Genomic DNA, 12,050 nt, shown 5'->3' with positions numbered 1-12,050 from the left:
AGCGAGGCAGTAAATCAGGCAGATTGTGGTCAGACGTGAGTTTTAGCCCTGTGGTGTGGCTGCTGGAGCGTACTACAAATCAAATCCAATCATTAAGTGCCTTTAACGAAACCGTTTCATTACAAAATGCTTCACGGAGCCATGAAGGGAAATGAATATAATACATTAAAACTAAGGGCCAGAGGTTCAAATCCCAGGCCTCCAATTTCTCCACAGTAATCCTCAAACCTAATAATCCTCAGTCGGGATGAGTCGTCTTCAAAAGTGAAGCGCTCACAGTGTGGGAGGGCAGCGTTTGGCAGAGCAGGACCGGCAAGTTCTGCAGAAAATCAATTCTGAGCAAGTCTCACGGCTCCATGAGAGCATCGAGTCCACCAAGAGCTGTGTCAAATTTCACCCTTTCAAGGAGACGCTTCAGGAACATTTCTGTCCAAAGACTTCCTCGCAGATCCAGAAGTGAAGCGTAAGAAGGCCGTGAAAACAGAGAATATAGGGAGACTAATGAGCCGCAGCTTGAAACATTTAAACCTAAACTGTTTTTATCATCTCTGTTGGATTCTCGTCCGTCTCTTGAAACAGAATGTGGGTTGAAAATGTGTCATGATCAAGTGCATAAACCCAGCGACACCAATTTAAACCATCACATCATGATGACCTTTTTATTTCATATGGTACATGAGCGATAGTTTAATAATCCCATCGTCCCAAACGCTTTGCTACACTGAATTTAATTTTCTAACGTCATCTAACTTCCCCCTTCAGTCCAATCAGAATATATAAGTCTGCAAGAGGCCGTCGCAAAACATGTCTTTTTTGGAGAACAGTCTGTAAATATGAATGGATGAAGCCTGAGTGATGTCAGCCATCTTTTACTGCAGGGGGCTCCAGAGGCTCATCGGCAGCAGCCGCCATGTTGGAAATGCTGTCTCAGCCCAACTTTAAGTCAACCTAATGACAGGCTGAGAGCTGGAGCTGAGGCGGGTTTGAAGCCTCTTGACAAACCGTTATATCGCTCCCACCTGTCAATCATGTCAGCTACGCGCCTTACTATGGATAACACGTATCGTTTATAAAATAAAAACAGAGCAATTTTTTTTTTTTAAGTCACCCCCCGTACAGTGTCTGCCCATGAGGACAATAAATAATCAGACCTGTTTTGTTTTTTGAACCAGGCTGTAAACATGTTTATTTAAGCTGTAAAAACTGTTTTTTTTGCCTGTCATGTGTGTGTGACTTAGGCTGGCTGGGGTATTCCTGCAACCAGCCTCAAGCGGACACAGGATTTTGCACTTTTGCACCGCATTAGCTTCATTATTGAAGACCCGAGGATGCTGCTTAGTTTGCATGCACAGTTAAATCCAGCTACAGTTACAGCTGGAGTGATGTGACGACCCCTGACTGTTGCTTTCAGGGAGAGGGGCGGAGCCAGTTAATTTGATTTCATGCACCTGGGAGAGCTGGACCTTGGTTTCTAAGGTGTCCTCTCTCTCTCACTTTCTCTCTCTCTCTCTCTCTTTCTCTCTCGTCATGCCCAACTTTGGTTTGTCGTCTTCGTTTTGCCTCAACAACACCACACACACACACACATTCAGCATTGTAATAAACACTGATTTATAGACCACATATTCTTTTATTAGGATGTTTTCCCTCCTCTCAATAAATTATTGTTTGGGTTGTGACAACATTTAATTGGAGTACTGTTCTTGTCCCAGTATACAAGCACCGGGGGAGAGAATTAATTTAGTATTTCTGACTCCGCTACAGTAGGTGGCGATCTGCCCTCTTTCAGATGGTCACTACTGGTCCTTCTGATTCACCTGATTCACCAAGAAACATACCATTAAGTACGCACTCTATGCTTTACATGCTAACCCTCAAGCTAATTTAGATATCTGAAGGCAGAGGACAGTGGAGGATGCTTTGAATCTGAACACGGTCTTAAATCTTCTCTAGAATAATATTTACTATGGGTGAAACTGTACGATGATTAGCATGTGTAGTCGATGTATGAATGTGTTGTTGTTGTTTTTTTTTACTGTATCTGAGAACTGTGTGGCCCCCTGAGACAATAAAACAACTTTTAATCTGATGGATTCGCTGTAATAAAACGTGTGGGCATCAGTTTCTGTGCAAACATTCAGCAGCAACGTGACGAGGAGTAAAAGGTCTCTTACGTGTCCCTGGTCGTCCAGCTCGTTGTTGGTCAGTTTGAGTTTGTCGAAGCTGACCACCTGTCTCATCCAGGTGTCTCCTGAGGCCAGAGAGTCCGGGTGGATGTAAGCCCGAGGAGGCACCGGGGAGTCAGCGTTTCCTGCCACCATCCATTTGGAGCTGTGATACACGTACCTGAAAGACGAGACGAGGGGAAACTAGTTTGAGCACCAACAAGAACTGAAGCGGGGTAATGTAACCTTTAAACCTGAAGATACTCTGAGAACGGCACGGGGAGTGACGAGTAGTCGTAGTAATAAAACAAGTTAAACATGCAACAAGATTCTTCCTGCACATTTTGTTGAGTTAAGATCTACATTTTGAGTAATGACAATTTCTTAAAAAAATAAAAATGCACCAGAAACATATGCAAAACACAAAGGACGGGACTTCCTCGTGCTTCAAATCAAAATGACAAAACTTTTCATTCCACACATTTTGTCAGTTTTTATTTGTGTTTTGTGGGTTCAGTTGAGGAACCGGAGGGTGATTTTTTCATAAGCATACACAGTGGTTAGGATTTCTCATAGCTAACACATATTCTAATGACTGATTATGGAGATCTGGGTCACACCTCCTTTTCCGTCTTTTTGACATTTTTTACAGTCAGTAAAACTTTAAGACGGGAGAAATGCGTTGGAGTTGATCAACAGTCTGCAGCCGGAGTGTAATCTGCATCCACACAGATGAATTACAAGCGGAGTCATCGTCAACTGATGGCCAATGAGTTCACTGATTGCACTGTGGCCAAAGCCCTCCCCTCCCGTTCGTGCAGCACACAGGAGGTGACCCTGTGTGCAACCAGAGCCTGCTCAGTTGAGATAATTAACTTTGTACGGACGAAAACCAGTTCTGACATCTAGTCTTGACCCTACAGATTGTGTATTCAATTTTTTCAGATAAAATATTTTGGGGCTTTTATGTCTTTATTTGATAGGACGGTGGATAGATTAGGAAACCAGGCAGAGACTGGGGAATGACACGCAGGAAAGGAGCTGCAGCTCGCATTTGAACCCGGGTCCCCCGCCCGGAAAAGGATAGCTTCCATGCATGGGGCGCAACCTAACCGCTAGGCCATCTGCGCCCAGTGCATTGTGCATTGAAATGCATATACTGTATCTGTTGATATAAATTAAAAACCTGCATGCATTTGTCAGCACAGAATTTATTTGATTCATAATTTATTCTCAAAAGGACATCGAGGTTTCCAATGCCATCGAGATTTCATTTAAATCAAAAGCTCTGAGGGTTCCTTAAAGAGAAGATCAGGTTCATCTTTCTTATTCATTATCCAGAAGAACTGTGCTGATGCTAATTTGCAACAGCACGATGCATTCGTGCTCACTCGTGTGATTCTGCTCACCATGTTTTGATTCCACAGCAGTTTAGAGCAATCTCCTGGATTAATGTTCCCTCATCCCTCCTCTCTGTTTTTGAAAACTCATTTTGAGTCTCTGAGGTTACTTCAGGGTTCAATGGGTCATTATAAAAGCTGTTTGGATTTCAGAAAAGCTGGAGCGCCTCTGCGCTGCAAAACAAACTCCAAACACTCTGCCGCGTTGCCACAACACGGCCTTTTTAAACTCATCCGTTGTTTTTTCATTGTGCTTGAAATTTCTAACAAGGGCAACATAAATTATTCCATATGCAGTCACACTCACTCGGCTGCATAGTTTCAATTAAACCCAGCCATAATATTTGATGATGTTGTGTGTGAGTTTGGGTACGCCGATATGTCCCACTCATTAAACAGCAGGGGGTGGGGGAGAAGAAAGAAAGACATCGACTTTTATACCCTCCCTTTAAAAAATAAGTCCACAAACCACCAGCCAAAAAAATGTATGCAGCGTTATAAAAATAAAAGAAACTAAAAATAAAGAAAGGGAGGGGGGGGGGGGGGGGGAAACGGGGAAATAAAAACTGAAGAAAAGAAAGAACAAAGAGGAGACGAAAAGGGCGGGCAGAGAAAGTCAGTACGAGAGATCAAGACGGAGATAATAAGTGATATAAAGTCAGTGAACGAGAGGTACAGTGTGAGGAAGAGGAGAATGGGAGGACGAGCGAGGTTGAGAATAAGTGAAGGAGAGCGAGTGTGAAGCACAGCTGTTTGCCTTTAGTTCTGGCCTGCGCGCTCACTTGAAAGTGTTTTATCTGCCGCGTCTCTGCCAAAGTCATCACTCACTCCTGAAACATGGACAAAACTCTCATTTGGTCCTTTTGTTATTGCCTCCAAGCAAGAGCTGCACCGCCCCATTTCACACTCTCTCTCTGACACACACTATACGGTGTGTATAATTACATTCAAATAAAAAGCAAAAAATACACACAGCACAAACCCCGCCTTTCTGTGCCACAAAAAATACAGCTCGCACAATTACACATATGTAATTAAAAAGAATGAGGGGTGCTTGAAGGGATGTTGGCGGAAACACAAAGCCATATTGAATGTAAAGGCAGTTCTATATGACTGAACAGTTTGGCATGTTTGTCATTTGGCGTTTCATTACAGATCTACCTCGTTTAACCATTTATTTTTGCTGAATATTTGCTCAAGTCCTTCCCCTTGCCCAGGCTGACTTTATGCAACAATGAAACCTGAAATATCGTCTCAAAAATCATTTGGAGGTCGACCAACTTCCCTTCTCATAGGGAAGCTGGAACTCCTTTCCCACCAAAACATCTGCTTGAAAACTTTACAACAAGGGTTGAGGGGGGTACACATTTTTGCAAAACTGGGAAGTGTTTTGTGGCACAGGTTTCAAGATGGTCACTCAGGACATCATGATGAAACTAGAAGGTGGTCGACCGAGGAAGCCAACAAGAAAGACGAGCGAAAGCAGAGCAAGAGAGTAACTCTCAAGTGTGGCAAGGAGCTAGAAGAGAGACATTTCTGGGATGTTGAAAGGTGGAAATAAATAACTAAAGCTTTTTTTCACGAACGCACTCCTGGAAGTTTCTAGAAAATTTCAGTATTGGCTGCCCCTGAAATCTTCCTGACTTGCTTGTCTCCTGGGTGAACGTCCTAAATGATTCAACTCTTTCCCCCTCCTTAAACCACACTTCCTGTCTCACTCCCTCTGCCTCAAACCTTGAAAGTGTCTCATATTAACATTGGTTATGTACAAACTACATTGCGTTACTCGTCAGATTTCTAAGCTGCAGGAAGACGGCTGTAATCTTCAGATTCTCTTTCTCTATGACCAAAAAACTTCACACAGCAGCTTTGACTACCTGTTCCTGATTACTGTATCTAACGCCAAGCAAACACCTCCACACACCGCCCTTTTGACCTCGACACATCCACCCACAAAGGGGGTGCCAGGCGTTTGTGTAATTTCCTGTTTGGAGTGCTGTTTAGGGTTACGCTCTGTGTAGCGGGGAAAGTGTTAAAGAACGAGGAAACTTTAGCCCCAAACAGGACTGGAAATCTGATTAGTCCCCCCCCCCAGCTTTCATCTTCTATAAATCTGCCATCTGGCTCCGGCACGATCAATAAAGACTGGACTTTATGTGACACTCTGACTGGACAGACGGGGGCGAGAGGAGGAGGGGTGGGGGTGGGGGGGGGGGGGACTTTTCCCTCCTCAGCCAACAACAAAACACACAGCTGACAAACCCAGAGTGCAACACACTCATTCCTTTTTTATCACAATTTGAAAACAAGGAATTAACACAAATGATCCAAAACTCAGAGAGAGACACACATAGAGGTCACAGGTCGTCGATTCATGTTTGAGTGTGTGCGCGTAGGTGTGTGTAGGTGTGCTCATCACACATATAGTATACACAGACGGGGAATGCACACATAAACACACACACACACACACACACACACGTTTACACACTTGCCAAACCCAGGATGAATATTAGGTTACTGTACTGACAGAGTAAATATCGTGATTGAATTACAATCAGTGTGTGTGTGTGTGTGTGTGTGTGTGTGTGTGTGTGTGTGTGTGTGTGTGCGTGTGTGTGTGTGTGTGTGTGTGTGTGTGTGTGTGTGAATGTCCATGTTAGCATGTGTATTTTGTCAAATTCCTATACTTATGAGGACCAAATGTCTTCAAGGAATTATGACGCGTCCTCTCCTCTACACGTAACAAGCGTAATAAGAAGGTGAGAATCAGTGAAAGTATGTTGGTTTAAAACACGTTCAGGTTAATCAACCATACTTAATGATTTTCCTCACAGGGATAGTAACATACATACTTTTAGGCTTGTTTTTTTTTTATCATTTAAAGGCCTACCAGGTGACTTTCAGAGCAGGTTTTCAGATGAAATCAACTGCTCTCTTCCGAGCTCCTCACGTCTTGTTTCACTATCAGGGACAGAGACAGCAGCAGATTTCTGCCAACGAACATCGAAACAAGATTCTGCACGCAATCTCAAGAAATGACGTGCATCTCAAAGTTTTGATTCTGTTGTTGCGTTTATCTTTTTAGGCTTGAGAAAGACTTTTCTTCGGTGTGAACGTTTGCCGTACTCTTGCAATGACTCTCTGTTTTACCCGAGTACCAAGACTCAGTTTACCTGAGTGAGTGGGGTTTATCTCTCTTCTCCAACGTGGTGGCAGAGCTGACAGTTGGAGAGGGAGGGGTTCACAATACAGTACGACTTAGTTTAAGAGTTTGAGTTTGATTTAGTGCGTCTGAGCTCCATTTGTATTCAGAGTTTACGGCTACATTTCCAGACTTAAAGTCAGGTTAGACGGAGAGGCTTCAGGAATAACCATAGCATTGTGTATTCAGATTATCTTTACTCGGCCACAAGGGGGATTTGTTTTGCAGCAGGAGCAGACAGAATGACACAATTAAAACCTCAAGAGTGAAATCAGGCCCAATTAAAATCATATTAAAAACCTGACGCAACACAGACGAGACAATATGAATATGATACATCATTTTCCAGCCCATACTTCTTCAACGTTAAAATTTTAAATCAAATTCTTTAGATTAAGGTATACATACATGAAACACCAGCATTAATGCTTACAAAGGTGTGTGTGTTTTCACACTTTTGAAGGTGTGGTAACCTGAAAGTGTGTGTTGGAGAAGAGCTGCAGACTCGGGCGAGGAACTGAGGTTTAGGGAGGCAGACTCGCTCCACACTCAGAGAGCCACTGTCCACATAAAAGAACGAGTGAAATATGGAGGTTTAATAAGTGTGGTACCAGCGAGACGTTCCTAAACAGAGGCAGGCAGCCCGAGTAAAGAGAAGTCGACTCCAATAAAGAGCTTGTTTCCAGACCCCCAAACTCCCCAAGACTGTGACACACACACCAGTGACAGATCCCAGATCAGTCTGCAAAGCCCTGCGGTAAACTCCCCAGCCAGGAAGAAAATCCTATTTAATTTTACAAGACCTTCTGGCCTCTAAAAAGCCGCCATGATGTGCTGGTTCACTGGTGGGGGAGCAGGAAAAGGCGGTAACGTACACGTCTGCTACACTCGGGTGGAACGTTTTACAGTAATGAAGTCTGATGTGAGAAGAAGGACAGAGGAGGCTTAGGTCGAACCGCAGGAGTCACAGACTTTATTTACTGTTTGTTTTTATGCACGATTTATTTCTTCTTCCACTTTTTGTTTTCATAATCAGATGTGACTAAACTTGACTTGAAGGGAGGAGTTTTTATGCTCCTCTCTCAGCGATGAACGGTTTTGTTTTGCACAGGATCAGGGTATAAATCTTTGGCTCGTTTAGAGTTTAATCAAAAATCTGCTCTGCAAAATAAACAACATCTCTCTCACTAAGTTAGTGCCTAATATTTATTTATGTTTAGTTCCAAGTCCATGCACATTGGTTGTCACTGTTGTCTTGAATGCACCTCTTTTTGCACATTGTCTTTGTACTTGTATTTGATACATTTTGTATTTTTTATACTTCTAGTTTTTGCACCGTGGTTCGTAGGGATAAAATATTTTTCTGTATCTCCAGTATGTATGACAAAAAAATCAACAATAAAGTTGACTTTGACTTTGAAAAGAAATGCATGCAGACTAAACTAACTCATAGCAAACATGAATGTGTGATTAGAATTTCTGCTTTAAAATACTAATTTATACCATGTAGGCCTTTAAAACTGCTGATTCTTTACTGAGAACACAAACAACTCGACTATATGCAGATATTTATGGTGAATTATATTTCTTGTATTTTTAAGACAAACATGTCATTACTTGGCTAAATTATTGAAACAAATGCACTCTTTCATCCTGTTAGACAAACTTTAATGTGCCTGCTGATTGATAGATAACAGAGCCTTTAAGAAATTAATATTTAAATGTGTAAGCTGCCTGTAAAGGTTTTCATCACACATGCGTAGACAGCTGAAGAGTTTTTCATGGATGCACACACTTCAATTAACTCTACAAATCAGGGGCCTGTGTATGCAGTCATGTTCTTGTAGAGAGTCAGGCGGAGAGCGAGGGACTTTGTTCAGTCTTGTAATGGCCAATTTTGTTTCCTTTGGATTCAGGACCGCTCCTGTGGACACAGTCCCGACGCCTCCTCTTGAGCCACACTCTGTGCATGTCTCCAACTGGATTACATCATGATACTTTCACAGTGTTGATGCATCGCCTGGACCTGCTCGAGAATTTTAAAAGACAAGGAAATCTCACTTCCTGCAACATGGGACCTCGTATTCATCTCCCTCACTCTCCTGTGATTGTCTAAATAGTTCTTCCCAGACTTTTTGAGTCAAATCAGAAAGATCGGTCAGAAGAATTTCAGCCACCAGAGAACAAAAGTAGTCAACAAGCAGCTTTGATTACACAAACAGCAGCATACACTAACTGGTAAGACTCCTTTTTTAAATGCACCGAGGCTGGCTCTGTGCTATTTACATAATCACCACTTCATCTCACAGCCTGTGTTCACATCAGAATCCATAAAACAAGATGCAGAAGGTAGATAAAAACTGAAAAGGTAGATAAACTTCATGTATGTCTCTAATCGTCTTCATCCCTCTTCCTTATTTCTGTCATAATACCAGTAAACCTTCTGTTGGGCCATAAAAGAAACTCTATAAAACTTCCCCTGCAGCCACATCTCACATTTTCTTTCCATCTCTACCTCTTTTTTTTCATATTTCCAGCATCAGACCTGAATGTTGAGAGTTATCCTATTTGCAGGCGGCCTCAGTGGGATGATGAATACATTTCAATCTCCTCTCTCTGGCTCTGACTTCAGGGACTGGTTTTTTGGAGGGCCAGGATGTCGGTCTTATTGCATATCCAGAGAGATCCATCACAAACGAGGCGGCCTCCAGCTCATGCACGCTCTAATCACTTTCACTTCTCTTCACTCATGCAAATGACGGGAGGAACTACCCTTCCAAAAGCAAAGAAGAAGACAGAAACATGTCTCGCAGCAGTTATGAGAAAAATGACAAAAGAGGGCTGGAATATTTTTTTGCTTTAGTCCAAATCCTGTCTGGAAGACTCAAAGGTGAGAAATGACACCGAGATAAAACCGATCCAACTAAGTCAATATGTTTGTACTCGGGTCGATTTTTTTAGATGCATCCAGGAAAATGAAGTTCTGTGTCCAGCTGTAGAGGGATACGACTGTGCTTGTGCATATTATGTTCAGCTGTGTTCTCGCTCAAATGATTTTTCTGCACAAAGCTGAAGTGGCTGAAAGCTGTTCCTCTGTGCAGCATCTGTCGGTGTATGTGACATTCCTTCATTCCTTTTCGAAAAGCAACACGATTACTCAGCGATCTCGTCGCTATTTCATTCCTGTCATGTCTGAAAAGCATCAGAAACAGCATTTAAACCGCCGTGGGACATTTATCTCCCCGCTGAAACCCGGAGGAATGAAGTCATTTTGGTCTCGCAGCAGCTTGAAGGAAACTCTGGAAGCTTTTCTTTTTTGCATTTGGAAAGGAAGCAAAATGCAAATAACATGTGCAAAGACAGCAGATCAAATGCTGAGTTGTTCTGCTTTTTTGAGTGCTAGGGCAGCTGTTCATGTGTTAAAGTGTGTGAGGAGGGTACCTGTATCTCTTGTTGTCCACGGGCACGATGTCCATGGCGATGTAATACTGCTGATGAGGGTCCAGACCTGCGATCTTCACTCTCATGGCAGGAAACATCCTCCTGAAAGTGGACAAACACATACTGATGAATGGAGCTGAATCTCTTTTGTCCCTTTCTTTGTTTTAAGTCAATTAAGAAATGACAGAAGTAAAAGTTCTGAGGTAGCAGTGGGATAAAGTTCACCATTGGGGTGATGCAATAACACCTTTATAACATGCTGACTAAGATGTCATGTTGGTTTTCTGCAGCTGTGACCAAGGAGAAAACTTCTCTAGACGTCTCCTGTGAGGGATTTATTTCTCATCAACATATTTGACATACGAGCACTAAATCCTTAAAAAGTTACTTAAAGGGACAGCAGTAGCCTGGTGGTCAGTGTGTGTGTCCCGTGTACAGAGGCCAGGGTCCTCCAAGCAGGCATCCCACGGTTCGAATCCGACCCGTGGCTCCTTTCCCCGTATCGTTACCCACTCTCTCTCTCTCTCTCCCCAGTTTCTGACTCTATCCACTGTCCTATCTCTAAATCAAAGGCATAAAAAGCCCCAAAATAAACTTTAAAAAAAGTTCAATTTAAATTGAATATCTGATTTTTTTTTCATAATTGTACAATAATTTAAAATATGTGTTCATCTACTTTGAAATGACTGTCGGACAAGACTCCCATCTTGCTGCTGTACAGTTCTTTGATTTGAGTAAACACAAGCAGACATATGCTGTTTAAAAAAATAATAATTGGCACAATAAGAATGTATCTCCAGCTCTTGAACTTTGAAAGGGTAAATAACTAAACGGCAGACGGGTTGCACATGGCTGATGTTTTCAATAAAAATGAATTCGTAAAGTTCATAACAAAATAATTTGTACTGCTTAAAAATACTTCCATGTAGACGCTCTGCATGAGGTGACTTAATTTAAAGGATGCTGCCCGGCCTACAGACTCACTCCTCTGAGTTGATCATGATGAATGTCTGTACGATCAACAGAAAAGCACATCCACATACTGTCACTAACAGGTGATGTGTTTTTCTGTGTCAAATGTGTCTCAATAACAGAAGACACAACGGTCAGTTATTTAAAATCTAACTTGGATTTTGAAATCAGTCGTGTACATCATCTGCATGTTTTTCCTACTCGAGCAAAAATCTCTTAAATAGTCCTCGTCTTTCACTCAAACGGCCCCCAAAGGATGTGAACACTGTGACGTTTGTGCGGCATCGAGTAAACCAAACAGCAAACACACGCACAGTTCAATAAAAGAGAGGTTTCTACAGACATTAACGAACTTATTCAAAACTTTCAACTCATAGATTCTGCATCAGTGGTTGTTTTTTAGATGCATGTTTTTTATTCCTTCAATTGTTTGGCCTGCAGTTTCACACTTACTGCTCCTGATTGGCTCTTTTAACAACAACTACATCCAATCATGTCACTCCTAAAGTCAAAGCCTCCTCTTACCTTGTTTTTCCTTAATTTGATTTCAGGGAGATGGATTTATTTTTTGGAGAATCAGAATTCAATCGTTTAGAGACATAGGGTCAGATGTGTTTTGTTAAAATCAGATATATCCCTTTTTGTCATTGTTCTGGATGTTTTGACGTTGCTATGGCATTTAAAAAATGTCCATTTGTCCCTGAATGTTGCTTTTCATCTTGTGGAAACAGTGTTCCAGTTGTGACCTGTGAGCTTTGCATTCAAGACATTGTGGGATTTTCCTCCGTTTTTCTTCTCTTCTTTTTTTTATCAGTAAGGGCCCACTTTTAATATTCAGACTGGAAAATATTTATATGTCATTATTTT

The 12,050-nt window shown here is 42.0% G+C and overlaps 1 protein-coding gene across 2 annotated transcripts in view; it reads right to left on the bottom strand.

The window, feature by feature from the left end:
- Nucleotides 1–12,050, bottom strand: part of tbx15 (T-box transcription factor 15) — a 36,887-nt gene that overhangs the window by 14,323 nt on the left and 10,514 nt on the right. For both annotated transcript variants that reach the window (XM_061053544.1, XM_061053543.1), the window contains exons 3-4: nucleotides 10,212–10,313; nucleotides 2,175–2,346 (exon numbers count right to left, since the gene is read on the bottom strand). In XM_061053544.1, the coding sequence (XP_060909527.1) occupies nucleotides 2,175–2,346; nucleotides 10,212–10,313 (274 nt within the window). The remainder of the gene's footprint in view (nucleotides 1–2,174; nucleotides 2,347–10,211; nucleotides 10,314–12,050) is intronic.

The sequence above is a fragment of the Labrus mixtus genome, chromosome 13 (assembly GCF_963584025.1).
Source record: "Labrus mixtus chromosome 13, fLabMix1.1, whole genome shotgun sequence".
Classification (NCBI taxonomy): domain Eukaryota; kingdom Metazoa; phylum Chordata; class Actinopteri; order Labriformes; family Labridae; genus Labrus; species Labrus mixtus.
This window is presented reverse-complemented; position numbering and strand designations above follow the sequence as displayed.